Source organism: Amphiprion ocellaris, chromosome 24 (assembly GCF_022539595.1).
Source record: "Amphiprion ocellaris isolate individual 3 ecotype Okinawa chromosome 24, ASM2253959v1, whole genome shotgun sequence".
Taxonomy (NCBI): Eukaryota; Metazoa; Chordata; class Actinopteri; family Pomacentridae; genus Amphiprion; species Amphiprion ocellaris.
This window is the reverse complement of record NC_072789.1, coordinates 793,159-812,542: the sequence shown is the minus strand read 5'-3', so window position 1 is coordinate 812,542 and position 19,384 is coordinate 793,159. Positions and strand designations below refer to the sequence as shown.

The window sequence follows — 19,384 nt, the reverse complement described above, 5'->3', positions numbered from 1 at the left end:
TCCACTTTGAACAGCATGCTATCTTTAAAAAAAATCTCTAAAACTTCAGCATTTAGCAGAAACAAACAGTAAAATCTGAAAGAAGTGTCAGATTTTAAACTTTCCAACGTTTCTTGAACTCCACATCTGCTGTGTTTAGGAAACTGAACCAAATATGAACCTAAAATTATAATATTTCATGAAAATCACTTTATTCTACAGGTCTGTTTAAAAATTTACCAAAAATCAACAGTTTGCTAAAACCAAATTCTGTAAAAGCTAAAAATTCTGCCCCTCTGTGTGGAAACATGAAGCCTTCAGTGACTCATCTGAAACTTCTGCCAGTTTTTGGTTGAACTGCAGGTTGTGTTCACACAGAGAGAAAGGAGGTGAGTATTAAACTATTTAAAAACATTCATAGTGACTTTTTCCTTCAGTTTTGCTAACACCTCTGGGTGCTTTGAAAATGTTCTCCAGTTTTCCTTTGCATTGTTTAATTATCACATAAATAGTAGTTTACTTGCCACAGACTCTACTGTCTACGTTCAGTTTGAGAATATTTAAATTAGTAGTAATTTGTTGGGTTTTTACTGTAGTATTTTAAATGTTGAGTAAGTTTGCAACTCCAATCTTATTTCTCAACTGAAAAGCATTTTGAGTCAGCAGCTGGTTTATAAATGTGATTTTAGATCAAAGTCTGACCGGTGGAGTGAAAATGTTCCCAGAATTCAACACTTTTCTTACATCCTGTCTTTAACACTCGTGTCGTCCTGCAGGTCAAATTGATCCGTTTTAAAGTTTGAAAATGTGGAAAAAAATGTATTTTCACAGTGAAACTTCTGATGTCCACATTTTCAACATTTTTGGGAAATTTTTGAATGTTTTTTTGGTGGAAAAAAAGAAACGTTTCTTAAAAATATTCACAAAAAAAAATCAACCAAAATCCAGGTTGATATTTATGTGAATGTTCTTCAAGAAAATATTAGAAGTTTTACTGATATATGTGGAATCACTTTAGATATTTTTAGGATTTTTTTGGAAGATTTTTACCCATTTTTTGAAAACATTTACAAGAATTTTCTTGCCAAATTTTGGGGGATTTTTTTTTTAAATGAAACTTTTAAGGGAAACTTTTATGGAATTATTGGAATTTTCTTCCTGAAGGTTTTACAAAATTTCAGCAATTTGGGGGATTTTTTTTGCTGAATTTTTGGATTTTTTTTCAGTCAGGAAACAATATTTTTTGGTGCCTGTAAATGAGGACAACAGAGGGTTAAACTGGGTGTGAAATGATGAAATATTTCCTCTAAAACTCTGGTCTGGTGTTTATTCCAACTCTTCCAGTCAGGGTGTAAAAGTGGACTTGATTCTGTATTAAATCTTGGACCTGAGCTCCGACATCTCCGCTGGATCCTCTGCTTCCAGGAGCCCCCATCGGTCCTGGCTGCCCCATGTTTCCTTCCTTTCCTGGAGGCCCCGAAACTCCTGGAGGCCCCTGTGTGGTTAATGTATGTCCAGATGTTAATAATATAAAATAAAGTGGGGGTTTGTGTGATTTTAAAGATGCCTTACTCTCTGTCCAGCTGGTCCAACTATTCCTACAGCTCCTACATCTCCTGTGGCACCCTGAAACACAAACATCCTTCACTGGTCACATTTTATTACACAACAAGACTAAACACTGATTTTTAAAGCAGTAATACCAACACATGAAGGATCTGTTGAGTTGTGGGTGTGTGATTTAGTCTTGTGCAGCTTTAGATGCTAAATATTTCCTTACGGTTATTCCAGGCAGGCCGTGGAGGCCGGTGAAACCTCGGTGTCCTTTCTGACCTCTCTCTCCAGGCTCTCCAGCGGCTCCTTTATCTCCCTGAGGCCCTTGAGGGCCCTAAACACCAGAACAAGATAACAATTCAGCACACAATGTCTTATTTATTCATTTAAAACTTCTATTTTGTGGATCAAAAAGGTGGAAAACTCTCGACTGACCACTTTCCCTCGAACTCCAGCTGGTCCTTGAGGTCCAGGAGCTCCTCTGGGTCCCTGAATTCAAACCATCAGAGACATGAAAGAACATTTGTGATGTACAGAGGTTTGTGTTTTAATGTGTGAACAGCAGACGGATCATTAAATGTTGGAGAATACATTCAGCAGAAGTTTGTAGGTGTTCCACAAACATTAAGAGTTAAATATCTAGAATACACTAATGTTTCAAAGTTTAGGGTCACTTAGAAATGTCCTTACTTTGGAAAGAAAAGCAGTTTTTTTAACTGTAATTTTACTATGTTTTTCTATATTTTTACTGTAGTTTTACTATATTTTGACTGTATTTTTTTACTGTATTTTTACTACATTTTTAGTATATTTTACTGTATTTTTTCTATATTTTTTCTATATTTGTACTGTATTTTTACTACATTTTTAGTATATTTTACTGTATTTTTTTTCTATATTTTTTCTATATTTGTACTGTATTTTTACTACATTTTTACTGTGTTTTACTGTATTTTATCACACTACCATTCAAAAATGTGGGCTCACTTAGAAATGTCCTTTTTTTGGAAAGAAAATCATTTTGTTTTCAATGAAGATAACATTAAATGAATGATAAATCCAGTGTAGACATAGTTAATGTAGTAAATGACTATTGTAGCTGGAAATGTTTCATGGAATATCTCCATAGGGGTACAGAGGAACATTTCCAGCAACCATCACTCCTGTGTTCTAATGCTACATTGTGTTAGCTAATGGTGTTGAAAGGCTCATTGATGATTAGAAAACCCTTGTGCAGTTCTGTTAGCACATGGAGAAAAGGGGGAGTTTTCATGGAAAACATGGAATTATCTGGGTGAACCCAGACTGCTGAACGGTTCTGTAGATGGAGTCACGCTGTTTCAGTTTTACCAAAACCTGTGGGCGCATGTTAACATATTATACATGTTTTTATTGTTAGAAAATAATTGTTTTGGATTTTCTGCAAAATAAAATGCAATAAAACAACATTCTGAAGCCAATTCCTGAGTGAAATATGTCCACAACATAAAATCAATCCCAACACATTCTGTCTATAAAAGTGAATATTTGAAAACTTAATAAACATGTTAAAGGCTTCACAGTTTATGGTAAAACAACTGTCATCCTGCACAGGAGACTGTTCTAAGCTGTGTTTTTTGTTTCCATGGAGATGCAGGACTTTATTTTAACAATGAGTCCACAGTGAGGAAAAAAATCCACCGATGAATCACTGGCGTTTAGAAGGTTAAAGTGTCTTATTTCTGCTGTGAGACTCACGTTTTCTCCTCTTTGTCCTGGACTTCCAGTTAATCCCACGGGACCCTCGGTACCTGGAGACCCTGTAACACCAGCCAGACCCTCCTGACCAGGGTTCCCCTTATCTCCCTGCAGACACAAGACAGTAAATAAAACACACTAAACACACAACTCAACACAAACTGAGTGTACATGATAGAATCTCACCCTCTGTCCTACGAGACCGTCTTTACCAGGAGAGCCCTCAGCTCCAGCGATGCCCTGAATAAACACAGAACGACATGAAAAACCTCCAACACTGAGATTTAAAACTGGACAAATGTTGAAGTACGCAGAGGTGGGTTCAGATTTTGCTTCATTCAAACTGCATCATTTTTTACAGCAATTTTGAGCCTCAGAACTTGACATGAAAAGGTAAACTGATCTGGGTTCAGTTCATGTCTCTATCTGCTGAACAAATGAGGCTCAAACTGAGGCTCTGAAAAGATGGAAAAATAATTAAAAAGTGATAAATCTGGATCACCTCTGTGTCCTTCAGTGGTCTGTAACTGGAAATATTCACAGAATGAAGCTAAAACCTCACTAAAGTTGTTGTAAAAACAGAACCAGCTGATTCTGAGGGGTTCAGGTGGAACTTCTTCCAGATTTAGTTGATTTTAAATGGAATCTAGATCAACATTTCAGTGAAACATCTTAAACAAAAGCAATGAAACAGCAGCTCCAACCTCAGGTCCAGCATCTCCTCTGGGCCCCGTGGCTCCTGGTAAACCCACTCCTCCAGCAGGACCTGGACCTCCCTGAGTTCCAGGAGTTCCTGGTTTTCCTGGTGGACCCTGAGAGACAAACAAACACTGAAATCTAAAAGACCTGGACGTCTTAATAATGAAGAGTAGATCTAACTAGCAGGTTTACGTACAGCAGGACCCGGCAGACCCAGCAGACCTCCTTCTCCTCTCAGTCCAGGCTGACCCACCACTCCTCGCTGTCCAGCAGCTCCAGCAGGTCCTGGAGGTCCGTCTGGACCCTGATGAGGAACCACAAGAGATAAGAAGATCAACATCATGACGATTCATTGGTGCAACACAAATCTTTTAACATATTGTACTATATTTTGACTGTATTTTTACTATACTTTACAAAATTGTTATATTTTTTATTGTATTTTTACGATATTTTGACTATATTTTTACTGTATTTTTGCTATATTTTTGCTATATTTTTACTGTATTTTTACTATATTTTGCTATATTTTTACTGTATTTTTTCTATATTTTTACTGTTTTTGCTATATTTTTGCTATATTTTTACTATATTTTGCTATATTTTTATTGTATTTTTTCTATATTTTTACTGTATTTTTACTATATTTTTGCTATATTTTTACTGTATATTTGCTATATTTTTACTGCATTTTTACTATATTTTTCCTGTATTTATATTATATTTTTACTGTATTTTTTCTATATTTTTACTGTATTTTTACTATATTTTTGCTATATTTTTACTGTATTTTTGCTATATTTTTACTGTATTTTTACTATATTTTTACTGCATTTTACTGTATTTTGCTACATTTTGACTATATTTTTTTCATATTTTGACTGTATTTTTGCTATATTTTTACTATATTTTTATTGTATTTTTACTATATTTTGCTATATTTTTACTGTATTTTTTCTATATTTTTACTGCATTTTTACTATATTTTGCTATATTTTTAATATATTTTTCCTGTATTTTTTCTATATTTTTACTGTATTTTTACTATATTTTTGCTATATTTTTACTGTATTTTTACTGTATTTTTTCTATATTTTTACTGTATTTTTTCTATATTTTTACTGTAATTTTACTATATTTTTGCTATATTTTTACAGTATTTTTACTGTATTTTTGCTATATTTTTACTGTATTTTTACTATATTTTTACTGCATTTTACTGTATTTTGCTATATTTTGACAATATTTTTGCTCTACTTTTTACTGTATCTTTACTGTACTTTTGCTATATTTTTAATATATCTTTCTATAATTTTTTTCTGTATTTCTTCTATATTTTTACTGTATTTTATCACATTACCATTCAAAAGTTTGGGGTCACTTAGAAATGTCCTTATTGTTGAAAGAAAAGCAGTTTTTTTAATCAACGCAGATAACATGAAAGGAATGATAAATCCAGTGTAGATATTGTTAATGTGGTAAATGACTATTGCAGCTGGAAACAGCTGACTTTTAAGGGAATATTAAACCGTTATAAATAGGTGGAACTTGGATTTTGGCTGCGTCTCACCGGAGGACCGTCCTCTCCAGACTCTCCCTTCTCTCCAGGGCTACCGGCTGGACCTGGAGGTCCGCTCTCACCCTGACGACCCACAGCTCCGTTCTCTCCACGGATCCCAGCAGGACCTGGTTTACCTGGAGCTCCGATGGGCCCATCTGCACCGACAGCACCCTGGAACAACAGGAGAGGTCACTGAAGACCTTTTTCACAAACAAAATGCACAACATTACAGCCTCAAAAGGGCCGGGAGTCTGTAATTCAGACTTTTCTCAGATTATTCAGAACTCCGTGTTATTCTTAAAACAGAACAAAGAACTAAAAACTAAACCTGAACTCTCCAAACATACAAACAGACTGGATTACTAAAGGAATGAATTCCTAAAGACCTAAAGGCTGTGTGATGATAATCAAACGTGTCTTCAGTGTTACTCAGAGACTAGTTGTCATATTTTGGTGTATTTATAAGGATAAGATCTGTGTGTAATTATGGGAAACATCCATTTACACAATAATTCCACTAATATTGTGCTGTCAAACTGAGAAATGCAAAAATCTCTAATAAAAAATCTCAAAATGACAGACAAATATCAGCTCAAGTCAATGGATCAGACATTTAGGAACGGTAAAATAAAAACATCCAGACAGCTGTGATGGAATAATTACTGCAGTTAGATCCTGATCCATCCTGTCTCCATGTCTGGGATCATTTAGAATTATAACTAATACAGCGACAGCCTCCATGTGGATCCTTCTGCTGTCTGATGCTGCAGATAGAAATAATCCTAAACAGCTGGAAGCACCAAACTAAACTCATTAATCTGATCTGTTCCAGACTCTGTCTTCATCTGACTGACTTTAGTTTGGAATAGATGTGAATCTGTGGAGCAAACTGAATGAAAAACGTGATTTTTGTGATGTTTTCGGACCGATATTGTTGCTGAAATATGAAGAAAGTCTTCAAATCATTGTGTGTTTATGTGTTTCTGAGATGCAGTTCAGACTAGTGCTGAAAGCAAAAAGCTGTTTGGTCCAGCATAAGATCACAACTGCTCTCGAAAAACATGTATGAAGCTCATTAAAACATAAAGCCGACGTGTTCAGATGGTGTCAAATTAACAGGAAGAAGCTCATGAATCTATATTGATGATCTCTAATAGCTGATCTTAAATCATGTTTAATAAAGTAAAACCCAGAACTTTATAAATGAACTTTCAGCTGCAGTTTCAACTAAAAATGTTCATTTCTGTGATATTTATCAAACAACAGGATGTCACAGTGGAAGTCCATCATCTGATTTCATCCTTCTGACCAGATTATTTATCAGTTTTACTGAAAAAATCATCATGTTTCATAGAATAACTCACAAGAGCACCGGTTGGACCGACTCCTCCAGGCAGCCCAGGAAAACCAGGAGAACCCTGCAGGAAGAAAACACCTCTGATGAGATGAACTTTAATTAAAATAACATTGCATTAAAATAACCTAGAACAGGGGAGTTAAACTCATCTTAGTTCAGGTTCCACATACATCCTAATATGATCTCCAGTGACCAGTAAAATCACAGCATATAACCTAGAAATAACCACAACTCCTAATGGTTCCTTTGTTTTAGAGCAACAAAAGTCAGAAAAAAAGACAACAAAACAACAAAAACAAGACAAAATATTACAAAAATTAGACATAAAATGACAAAAAATGGACAAAACACGAAACAAAACAAAACAGTAACAAAAATTTGACAAAAAATCTACAAAGCAACAAAAAATGAACAAACGACAAAAACAAGACAAGAAATGACAAAAGCATGAAACAAAATGACAAAAATAAGACAATAAACAGAAGCGAGACAAAAAGGAAACACAAAATGACAAAAAAATGAGAGAAACGACAAAAGAACAAATAACAAGTATTTTATTTTATGATCAAAACAACTTGTCATGGTCTAGAAATGATTTTAAATTTATAGTTTTACTAATTTACAATCTGCAGTTAATGTCTTCTCTGGAATTTTTACACTTTGAGGACCGGATTGGACCCTCTGGAGGGCTGCTTTTGGCCCACGGGCCTCATGTTGGACACCCCTGGACCAGAATAAGACTACATCTGAAAAAGGATCTTAACTGGAAGCCTCGACTCACCGATGGACCCTGAGTTCCTCTGGCTCCTTTCAGTCCAGCGACACCAACAGGACCCTGAAAATACAGAACAGGTTCTTTAAATTCAAAGCATCAACAAAAAGTCACTTCTGATAAAAACAAAAAAGAACAGTTTTTATTTAGAATTTATGTAAAATTCTCCACATTATTCTGACGTTTATAGCAAAAGTTGTAAAATCAGGTTGAGTTGCGTCATAGTAAGACTTTTTACAGCGTACATCGACACTAACAGCTTGTTTCTATCATGAGTGTTGATGAGCTCCACACAGATGGACTTTCATCAGACGTTTACCTGAGTTCCTGGCTTCCCGGCCATCCCCTGAGGGCCAGGTGATCCTCCTTCTCCCTTCTTTCCTTCCTCACCTGTCTCACCTTTAACCCCCGGCTGACCGTCAACTCCCTGGAAAGAGCAAGAAAACAGAGTTGGCCTCTTTCAGAGTAAACTTCCATATTAATCTTGAGTTGTTTTTTTTTTTTAATAAGTTTTAGTGACTTACAGGAGTTCCAGGGAACCCAGCAGCCCCAGTAGGACCAGGCTCACCAGTAGAACCCTGTAAATAAGGAATGGAAACATGGTGAGGAGAATAAAAACTAATATCCACTAAATAAACTAAAGAAAGTTCTTCTCACAGCAATTCCTCTTGAGCCTCGGCGTCCTGCAGGTCCTGGAGGTCCAGTTTCACCCTGGAATAAAGAACAAGTCAATGAAAATTAAAAAAAAACAAAACAAAAAAAAAAACACATTTAAAGCTCTTATTTCAGTAAAATACACCAGTTCTGTTCTGTTGCAACAAGATGCTCACAAGTAAAGTCATCAGTAGGGTTTGGAAAGACCATAGATATTATGACAGATCTGAGTTTCCAATGACTTCAGTAACTTAAAATTTTTTATCAGAGAATCTTTGAAACGTGTCTTTGTCACAAAAAGCAATCATGCATTTTAGTTATTTCATAAATGTATTATAAGTTTTCTGTATTTGCTGTATTTTTGTATTTATTTCTGATTTAACGTTAAGCTGCATTTTACTCAAATATTTTTAGTATTATGTCACTTTGATGAAACTTTGCAAAACACTGCAAAAAAAAAACCTGTCAAATTTAAGGCCAAACATTTCAGATTTTATGTTTTTTTTTTTTTTTTTGCATGTTTAGTCTTAAAACAAGAACATTTGCATGCTCAGAATTTCACCAGATAAGAAATGTTAAAGTAAGTCCGGCTGTCTGAGAGTCATTAAAGCTCATTAAGTCTGGAAAAAAAACATTTCTGAACTCCAAAACCCACCAACAGGGTTTAAAACCATGTTTTCTTTGTTTTTTCAGTTGTAAAATGATGCTAGTTAATAGCCAGAAACAGAGAAAACAGAAAGAATCATCAGATTAGAACTTTCAGATTGTCCATGAACTGTTTATCTGTGACATGATTCAAAATGTCAACAAATCTCAGTGTAAAATTCTGTTGACAGCAAGAAAAGACTAGAAACACCATAAGCTGGAGTTCAGACGGTTAAACAAGCAGCAGTGACTAAATCTGAGTCAATATGATGCCTTAAAATAAGTCTGTCTGCTTTTATAGCCAATAAAATCCTGAGATAAGATCATTTTAAGAAATGTATTTACAGCAAAAACAAGTCTGTTTAATGACCTGTCTTCAGCATCTGGATAATAATAAACTCCAATAAAGACAAGATGAGCGACGATTCACTGAACTGAATCTCATCTATTTATACAGAAAACAAGCAGAACTCACAGTCAGAACTAGAGTGTATCCAGCGTTATGTTTAACAGCTAATAATCCAAACATTTCTGGGTTAGAATCCAGGTAAACATCATGTTCTCACCTTCTCTCCGTTTGGTCCACTGGAACCAGCAGGTCCAACAGGACCAGCAAGACCCTGAAGAAACATCAGAATTTAATTTTACATTAAAGAAAAATAACTTTTTTCCAACCTTAGTACCATCAGGTGAGATATTTTGCTTCAGTCTGCTGTCCTGTTGAGGAGACTCACCCTGGCTCCATCAGCTCCAGCTTTACCTTCAGGTCCTTTATCTCCAACAGAACCCTGTTCAGAGATAAACCCATCTTAGAACCTCACAGAACCCTCTGAAGATCATGGATCTGTTCCTATGCAGACGATTCAGTCTTATTCTGTAACTTACAGCATCTCCCTTTGGGCCTGAAGGTCCTGGTATGCCTCTTTCTCCAGGCATCCCCATCAGTCCTGGACCTCCTGGTTCTCCTCCTGCTCCCTTTGGACCAGGGTTCCCCTAAACCAGAAGAAGATTATTGTTATTATTCAGGTCATTTATTATGTGAGTTTGAAGTTCTTGAGGTTTCAGTGTCTTCAGTGGTTTGATGGTTCTGATACCTTTGGCCCATCTGGTCCTGGTCCACCTGGACTACCTTTGGGTCCCTGCAGCCCGTTGGGTCCGATTTCACCTCTTTCTCCTGGAGGACCTCTTTCTCCCTGCAAGGACAACCAGAAGATAAAGATCTACGACTGGTTCCAGCACTCTTGTTCATCCACAGATACTCATGCTGCATCTATAAATACCATCTCACCAACACATCATCATCTCTACCACCTCCGTTCTCCATTGTCAGGACCATGCAGCCACTGCGGAAGTTCTGGTCAGGTTCACACCAAACATCTGGACTCTCTTTGAGCTTTCATCTGACCAAAGAATGTTCTCCAACATCTATCAGGCGTTTTTTATGTTCTTTAGCAAAATTTCATCTTCAACAGCAAAAAGAGTGTTGTTCCTGTCCTCTAGCCATAGAGGTTGATGTTCTGAAGGTTCCTTCACTGTCTGAGCTTAACAGAAACTGGTTTCCAATGATAACATCTCCAGCAAATCTGAAGCAGCTGCTGTTTTTCAGGGCTGGATAGTGAAAGTAGTTTACTCTGATTAGTGGTACTATGACTCCTTCTATACCTCCTGATTACTGCTGCTTCCACTGATTTTTAATTGCTTAATTATCTTCCTGTATGGTTTTCCATTTTGTGAAATATAATAACAAAAAAAAAGGTCATAATAATGGAAACGTGTGTTGAAACTGAATAACTGCTGCATCATTAATCACTAATCAGTGTTGGGAACAGTAATTATTAGGACTTACTCTTGGACCTGTAGCTCCTCCTGCACCGACCTCTCCAGCAAGACCCTGAAAATAAAAAACAGCATCATGTGTAACTTCATATAAAACAACACACTGAAGACACAATCCTGTCAGCGTTGTTTAATAATAATAATAATAATAATAATAATAATAATAACAACAATAATAATAATAATAATAATAATAATAATAATAATAATAATAATAATAATAATAATAATAATAATAATAATAATAATAATAATAATAATAATAATAATAATAATAATAATAATAATAATAATAATAATAATAATAATAATACTGTTCCTTGGCCGTACCTCATCACCTGGTTTTCCAGACTCTCCAGGAGGACCTGGTTGTCCGGGCAAACCCTGGAAACACAATTTTATTTAAGAATAATGACAGCAACAGACAGAAATATCAACCTAATCATTAACATGCTGGTATTTTAAATCAGGTTCTTGTCTTTATCAGAAGCAAAGAAAGATTCATGATGGATGCAGCTGGTGGTGCATAATGTAGTTAATAAATGATGTCGTATACAGCATAAAATATCATATATTTAGGAACTAAAATTGTAAACTACAGTCAGTTGTCCTGCAGTACCTGTCCAGGTGTGTCTTGGTAAACTGGTTAGATAAATGTGGAATATAAACATGTCATAATGGAGGCAGGTGGAGCTCCAGTCCAAACATTTTAGCAGATCTTCATAAAGATAGGATTCTCTGTACCTGGAAGCCGTTGACTCCTTGAGGTCCCTGCTCTCCTCTCTTTCCTGCTGGACCCTAAACAAACACACATTTATTACAACCTCACATAAACCTAATAAACTCTAATAAATAATGAGATTATCTCAGCAGAGTTAGAAGCTCACAGCAGGACCAGCGGGACCAGCAGCTCCTTCCTCTCCATCTTTTCCATTTGGTCCCTGGAGGACAGTGGAGGAATCAGTATGTTTATACATTAATGAAGAGAGTTAATTAAATTATAATAATAATGGTAGTGAAAATAAGTCACCCTTTGACCAGGAACTCCAGGACTTCCAGCCTCTCCGATCTTACCAGCGTCTCCCTAAAAGATAAAACAGATAGAAGCGTCTGCTGAGTTATTGGGGACATTTTTATCTGTATTTATATCATTAATCCTCGCATTTTGTTTTAAATATTGTCTCTGAGTTTTGGTTTTCACTTTTAAAGGAGTAACTCAACTTGTACGTGCACAACTGTTCAAAAATCTGGGGTCACTTAGAAATGTCCTGATTATAGAAAAATAAGGAAAGTTTTTGTTTTTCAATGAAGATAACATTAAATGAATGCTAAAACCAGTCTAGACATTGTTAATGTGGTAAATGACTATTCTAGCTGGAAATGTTTAATGGAATATCTCCATAGGGGTACAGAGGAACATTTCCAGCAACCATCACTCCTGTGTTCTAATGCTACATTGTGTTAGCTAATGGTGTTGAAAGGCTCATTGATGATTAGAAAACCCTTGTGCAGTTATGTTAGCACATGGATAAAAGTGGGAGTTTTACTGGAAAACATGGAATTGTCTCGATGACCCCAAACTTCTGAACGGTAGTGTAGGTAAATGTTGACGAAAACAGAGTAAAATGCTCCTAAAACAGCCCAGCGAGCGCTGGTTAAACTCCCAGCTGGGTAAACTCCCAGCACACTGGGTAAACTCCCAGCACACTGGGTAAACTCCCAGCACACTGGGTAAACTCCCAGCACACTGGGTAAACTCCCAGCACACTGGGTAAACTCCCAGCACACTGGGTAAACTCCCAGCTGGGTAAACTCCCAGCACACTGGGTAAACTCCCAGCTGGGTAAACTCCCAGCACACTGGGTAAACTCCCAGCACACTGGGTAAACTCCCAGCACACTGGGTAAACTCCCAGCTGGGTAAACTCCCAGCACACTGGGTAAACTCCCAGCACACTGGGTAAACTCCCAGCACACTGGGTAAACTCCCAGCACACTGGGTAAACTCCCAGCTGGGTAAACTCCCAGCTAGGTAAACTCCCAGCACACTGGGTAAACTCCCAGCACACTGGGTAAACTCCCAGTGCACGCTGGGTAAAGTCCTTCCTACTGACTGGGAAGCCCTTGGGTCCCGGCAGGCCCATGGGTCCAGCTGATCCTCGGTTTCCAACAGAACCAGCCGGGCCTTGTTTGCCGTCTTCTCCTCCTGATCCCTGGAAACAGACAGGAAGTTAAACTGAAGCCGTCGTCAAACAGAAACTGATCAGCAGACGAGGAGTTTTATGGGGAAACGTCGTACCACTGGTCCCAGTTTACCCTCTGGTCCCTGAGCACCGATCAGTCCTGTGAGTCCCTGGGAAATAAAACCACACAGATCAGTGTTTTATCAGTTATGAGCTTCAGTCCTGGAGGATTCTGATGTTTCCTGTTTGATTCCAGGTTGATTTATCTGATTTACGGTCTGCTTAGTTTGGATTCTGTAATGTTTAAAGAGAAACTTGAAGTAAATTTTTCTGCCACATCTATTGAAAAACAAACTGAAATGTGTTTGGAACCAATCAGTCATTCCTGAATGATTGGGGTGATTTTAAATGGGACAGTAAATAAAGAGTAAAGTGGATGGCTTTTAGTCCTGACTTTAACTCATCATGTAGAACTTTGTGCTCTGATTTTTGTGGTTCACTGCAGAAAGAGAACCTTTTATTAGAAATATTTCCATACAACAAGTTGTTATTTGCTTCCAGATTTTCCTTTCTGGTGTTTTTCTCTTCTGTTCCTCACTCATTTATTCACATCAGCAAACTTTTCTGTGTATCAAATGAAGTGAAAAAACCTAAAAGAACCCTTAAGCTACAGTAAATAACGTCATATCATTTGATGTTTTTGAGTTCATTCGTCTAATTTTACATCCCAGCGTCGATGCTGATACACGAACACCACGTAGTCCCACTAAAAAAGACTGATTTTAAATGTTTTTACCAGATTTATGTACATCAAACTGAGTTAACATATCATGTTTATGAAGCTAATTTGCTGCAGAATTTGTCTTTCGTTCAACTAAACATGCAGCAGAGGTGTGATGTGAGGTTTTGGCAAAACAAGGCAGGAAGTTTTCAGTTTTTGAAAAGTTTTTTTTTTTTTTACTGAGTTTGAGGATAAATTAACATCTACAGTCCAAAATACAGACACAGACTTCAAGTAGAACATCTGTTGAATACAATTCCTGAATAACAGCAGTTTAATTTATGAAACGTAGTCTATTTCTGTTGTATTTTTATCAGTATAATATTTATCTCTGTAGCTACAAGTTCAGAAATTAAATAACGTAAGGTTCACAGAAAGAAGATTTTCTGCTGCTATCAAGCTGAATTAACTGTCTGAGGAAGTTTATGACATAAAAACATTAGCAAAAAATAAACAATTAAAATAAAATCCACACATAAAACATGTGCAGTGTTTCTGTCTCACCCGAGCTCCAGTTAAACCCGGCTCTCCGTTGCGTCCTGGATCTCCAGATAAACCTTTAGCTCCGAGGGTTCCCTGAAGGCCTCGTTCTCCCTGAGCTCCCTGTTCAGAAAAACCCCCAGAGACTCAACATGAACACGTTTATTAATACAACAGGTTAAAAACTAGTTTAAAAACGGGTTTAAGACTGGTTTAAAAACAGGTTTAAAACTGGTTTAAAAACAGGTTTAAAAATTGGGGTTACAGAGTGGGGTGACGGACAAATCAGACGCAAAGACACCCAGAAATCAACAATTAAGATAAATAAATGTAATAGGTCCATTATGTCAACAGAAAATTACTAAAAACAACTAAAATAATAATATATGTATTTGCAGATGTGGTTAGAGGTGAGGAAGGTGATAATAACTCGCCTTTTGTCCCGGTAAACCATCAGCTCCGGGGAATCCTCGGTTTCCTGGAGCTCCCTAAAGAACATCTGGGTTCAGTTCCTATCAACATCCAGAGGAGTTTATAAAACATGTCTGATGGTTAAAGGATCATTAAATGAATTATTACGGTTTCTCCTGGAGGTCCTGGAGGTCCGATGGATCCAGCATCACCTCGGGGGCCTCGCTTCCCGTCTTCCCCAATGGGGCCCAGAGGACCCTGAGCTCCGTGGTCGCCCTGGAAACAGAAAAATCAGCCGGTCAGTGAACCGACACACACTGGAAAAAACAAATAAAATACAAGAAAAACTACAAATATGGCAGCAATGGAGCCAGAAAGAATATGGAAAAAAAAATGCAAATGCTAAAATAATAAAATATTATATTTTTAAACATTTCTATGTACAGTTTTAGTCTCATTTTCTTTTTTTGTACAGCCAACATGCAATTTAAATTTTTTATTAGTAAAATAATGACATTTTAGCTGACTGAAATACAATTTAAAAAAAATATAAAAAATAAAAGTCAGATTTTACCGTCAAATGTTGTAAAAAAGATCAATTCAAGATTTCTATTCTCTTATTATGCATAATTTTCCCTTTAAATAACAGTAAATATTTGTGAAATTATCTTTTTAGATTATTTAAAAATAGTAAAAGACTGTAATCTTAGAGTTAAATATTGCAAAAGAATAAATCCCCATTTATAAAAGTTCTAATTTATTGATGTCGACATTATGAACAGTTTGTCCTGTATTTTTATGGTTAACATCTAAATTAATATATTTTTCTGTGATTTTATTAGACGTTATTTAAAATTTAATAAAACAAGGAAAATCTGTAAACAACTAAAAATATTTTACCAGATTTTAATCTTCAATACCTATCTTTGTTTTGTTTTTCTAAATAATAGCAAATCTGTAAAATAACATTACACTTGATTTTAAAAATTACAGTAAAGATTTTACTTTTTAAAAGTTTTTTTTTTTTTACAATCTATAAATCAGTAAAGATAAACTTTTAGGATGTTTATTTGTTTGTTTATTATTATTTGTTTTTTAAACTCACTCGTTCTCCCTTCAGTCCAGCTTCTCCTTTGAATCCTGGAACTCCGACTTCCCCCTGAGGAGCATCAGATAAGATTAAAACACTTTAAAAAAGCAGAGATTTGAGTAAAAACAAAAAGTAAATAACAGATCGGGTACCAGTTGTCCTTTAGGTCCTTCTGCTCCGGTGGTCCCCTGGGGGCCGGGGGGACCTGAGGGCCCCGGGAGTCCTGCTGGACCCTGAACTCCAGCCAGACCCTGAGAAGAAAAACTATTAAAACCTCACAGATTTAAAGACAAACCTTTACTGGAGGTTTTTACTCACTGCTTGTCCACGTGCTCCTGGAGCTCCGTCAGGTCCTGCAGCGCCCTGATTTAAAATAAAATAATTAAAGTCCAACACAATCAGCTCAACGTCACAGACTAATGAAGATAATTAAAGGTCCTTCTATTAGAAATCATTCAGTCCTCCCATCAGTTAAAGCCATGTAAAGTCTCATCTTAACACCATGAATATTTAGAGTTACAGACCACTGGAGTACAGAAAAATGGGACCAAATTTTACATTTTTAATTGATTTTTTTCCATCATTTCTGAGCCTCAAAACTTCAGATGTTCAGGAAATAAACACAGAAATCTTTCAGGGCTGAAAAACACATTTAAAGTCTGTTAAAAACTGACACCAGATCAGTTTTACATCCACTCAAAGTGTCACAATCTAAAGACTACATCTGTTTTTGTGCATTTTTCTGGGTAAACTTTAAGGCTCATATCATCCTGTGTGGTAGCTGGTTGGTCAGAACTATTATAGACAATAAAAGGATCATTTTTACCTACACTTAATACCAGAATCATCTAATAGAAACTTCTCCTTCTGTGACCAAACTATTTTTTTTAATTTTACCTCTGGTGAATTTATCTTGAAGAGAAACAACTTGACATCATTTGTGTTTTCTATGAGACAGGAAAAAGATTCTGAAGGATTACCAAGGTTTAATTCCTCAAATAAAAAGTGTTAAATTACGTGAACCCAGCCCTGATCTATGTCTATGTACTTATAACTAAAAATATTCCTGATATGAAGATAAATCTCTTCATTATGGACACCAAAAAATATTGTTTCCTTGTCTGAAAAAAATCCAAAAATTCAGCAAAAAATTTCCCCAAATTTCTGAAAATTTGCAAAACCTTCAGAAGAAAATTCCAATAATTCCTTAAAAGTTTCCCTTCAAAGTTTTATTTTAAAAAAAAAATAATAATAAAAAAATCCCCCAAATTTGGCAAGAAAATTCTTGTAAATATTTTCAAAAAATGAGTAAAAATCTTCCAAAAAATCCTAAAAAGTATCTAAAGTGATTCTATATATATCAGTAAAACTACTGATATTTTCTTTAAGAACATTCAGAAAAAAATCAACCAAAATCCAGCGAAATTTGCTGGATTTTGGTTGATTTTTATGTGAATGTTCTTAAGAAACATTTTTAACGTTTCTTTTTTCCCACCAAAAAATGTTCAAAGATTTCCCAAAAGTGTTGAAAATGTGGACATCAGAAGTTTCACTGTGAAAATATTTTTTTAAAATGTTTTTTCCATATTTTCAAACTTTAAAATGGGTCATTTTGACCCGGAGGACAACATGAGGGTTAATACAGGATGAATAAATATGAATTTCCCCTGACGTTATCTTAAATCTCAGCCCACCTGCTGTCCGGTGGGTCCTGGAGGTCCAACATGTCCAGCGTCTCCTCTGGGTCCCTGCTGTCCTGGACTTCCTCGGACCCCCGTCGGTCCTGCTTCACCCTGCATCGACACATCCAGGTCAGATTAAAGGATTTAAACGCAGCTTTATGGAGAAATTTACAGACAGGATTCAAATCTGTGACTGGAACAGACTAGAAAAGGACGTTTACATCCAGTCATCCACTGTGAGCTAAATACTGAGCAGATAAAACATTATATTATTATTATTTATGACCTGATCAGTCTCACCTTCATTCCTGGATTTCCAGGGAATCCTGGGATTCCTGGGATTCCCAAAGGACCCTGTAAATAAATGAAAATCCATTTAATATTCACACATTCTGGTTGCTCTCAGGTTAATTGATGCTGCAAAAACCAGCCAATCAGTGAAGAGAAACATTGGAGGGTTGAAATGATTTGTTCAATAATCGATTAATGCTCTGAACTCTGAGTAATTTATGGCTGTTTTTCTTCACTGGTTGCTCATTTTTCACAACAATATAAAGTCCTCTAAGGAAACAGAACAACGTAAAGAAGGAAAGAACTCAAATATCTTCTGTGCAGAATAATACAGCTAGAATAACAAAAATCATTTTTAAAAACATAGAAAAGCTACATATTTTAGATTTTTTTATTGTACAAAAATTGAAAAAAAAAAAACCCAGAATCAACACGTTAAACATTTTTGTGACTGCGAAAAAAAGTGACTACCAAAACTGTAGATATTTAATAACTTTATTTTTAATTAGTTTTCATACTCATCTCCTCTCTGCTCTGCCTGCAGTCCAGCCAAATAATTCCTGAGCTTTAATCATGTGTCTGATGGACTTTAATGGCTGAATGGTTGGTCTATTTATTTATTTATTTTATTTTATTTTTTAACCAAATTTGGCTTCAGCAAACAATTTGTTTATCGCAGTTTTTTAAATGAAACATGTAGAATAAAGTGATTTTGATGAAAAATCACAAATATAATCTGAGATTTGGTTCATTTTCCAGATTGAATCTCATGTCAAAGATGAAAAACCATGGTCTCTTGCTAAAAAAAAGATGTAACGTCAGTGATTTTTTTTAAAGCCAACGTGTCTTTTAAATGAGCTGACAGCTGAAAATGAATCAACAAAGAACTAATGTGCTGCTGTTTTTAATAATCTGTTAAATCATCACTATGAGCTGGAAACTGACTGGTTGGAGCAGATTTAATTTATTCCTCTATTGATGGATAAACTGAACATCTGTGGATGTTTGTCAGATAATATGAAGACGTCAGGCTGTGCTTTGAGACGTTTTGTCATGAAACTTTTCGAGGATATTCTTGGCTCTTACCAGAGGTCCTGGTTTCCCAACATGTCCGGGTGTTCCACGTTTACCCTGACAGAAAAAACACAAAAACATCTCAAACTTCAAACATTTCTTTGTATTTTTGCACCTCGTTTTAATCTGTATGTTTGTTTCGTACCACAGGACCCGTCGGTCCGGCTCGTCCTCGTTCTCCCTGCATCCCAGCCGGACCCTGAAACAAACAACAGCTTCAGTATCTGAGAGTTCTAGTCCTGGTTCTGGATCTGCAGGAGTTCTACCCACCACAGGACCAGGGGCGCCCATCCCTCCAGGAGTACCAGAAACGCCCTGAAGAACACAGAAACACCAAGAACAGCTTTAAACAGAACAGAAAAACTCAAAATCTTACCAAGTCTGTTTGTCTTATTTTTAGTCAAAATGTCGATTTAAGATAAATTCACTTAACAAGAGACATTTCAGCAGATGGAGGGACTAGTTTTAACCCTACTGTTGTCTTCATTTACAGGCACCAAAAAATATTGTTTCCTTGTCTGAAAAAAAATCCAAAAATTCAGCAACAAAAATCCCCAAATTTCTGAAAATTTGCAAAACCTTCAGGAAGAAAATTCCAA

General features: G+C 36.1%; 1 protein-coding gene across 1 annotated transcript in view; it reads right to left on the bottom strand.

Moving 5' to 3' along the window:
* The window catches only part of col5a2b (collagen, type V, alpha 2b), a 47,632-nt gene that overhangs the window by 3,154 nt on the left and 25,094 nt on the right, over positions 1-19,384 (bottom strand). Inside the window, exons 16-51 of the mRNA XM_023277292.3 lie at positions 19,056-19,100; positions 18,931-18,984; positions 18,798-18,842; positions 17,721-17,774; positions 17,433-17,531; positions 16,057-16,101; positions 15,891-15,989; positions 15,754-15,807; positions 14,817-14,924; positions 14,672-14,725; positions 14,262-14,360; positions 13,093-13,146; positions 12,908-13,006; positions 11,825-11,878; positions 11,682-11,735; positions 11,539-11,592; positions 11,125-11,178; positions 10,805-10,849; positions 10,053-10,151; positions 9,844-9,951; positions 9,693-9,746; positions 9,525-9,578; positions 8,317-8,370; positions 8,184-8,237; positions 7,979-8,086; positions 7,669-7,722; positions 6,895-6,948; positions 5,540-5,701; positions 4,166-4,273; positions 3,975-4,082; positions 3,457-3,510; positions 3,271-3,378; positions 1,969-2,022; positions 1,760-1,867; positions 1,552-1,605; positions 1,367-1,474 (exon numbers count right to left, since the gene is read on the bottom strand). Of these exons, the coding sequence (XP_023133060.1) occupies positions 1,367-1,474; positions 1,552-1,605; positions 1,760-1,867; positions 1,969-2,022; positions 3,271-3,378; positions 3,457-3,510; positions 3,975-4,082; positions 4,166-4,273; positions 5,540-5,701; positions 6,895-6,948; positions 7,669-7,722; positions 7,979-8,086; positions 8,184-8,237; positions 8,317-8,370; positions 9,525-9,578; positions 9,693-9,746; positions 9,844-9,951; positions 10,053-10,151; positions 10,805-10,849; positions 11,125-11,178; positions 11,539-11,592; positions 11,682-11,735; positions 11,825-11,878; positions 12,908-13,006; positions 13,093-13,146; positions 14,262-14,360; positions 14,672-14,725; positions 14,817-14,924; positions 15,754-15,807; positions 15,891-15,989; positions 16,057-16,101; positions 17,433-17,531; positions 17,721-17,774; positions 18,798-18,842; positions 18,931-18,984; positions 19,056-19,100 (2,673 nt within the window). The remainder of the gene's footprint in view (positions 1-1,366; positions 1,475-1,551; positions 1,606-1,759; positions 1,868-1,968; positions 2,023-3,270; positions 3,379-3,456; positions 3,511-3,974; positions 4,083-4,165; positions 4,274-5,539; positions 5,702-6,894; positions 6,949-7,668; positions 7,723-7,978; positions 8,087-8,183; positions 8,238-8,316; positions 8,371-9,524; positions 9,579-9,692; positions 9,747-9,843; positions 9,952-10,052; positions 10,152-10,804; positions 10,850-11,124; positions 11,179-11,538; positions 11,593-11,681; positions 11,736-11,824; positions 11,879-12,907; positions 13,007-13,092; positions 13,147-14,261; positions 14,361-14,671; positions 14,726-14,816; positions 14,925-15,753; positions 15,808-15,890; positions 15,990-16,056; positions 16,102-17,432; positions 17,532-17,720; positions 17,775-18,797; positions 18,843-18,930; positions 18,985-19,055; positions 19,101-19,384) is intronic.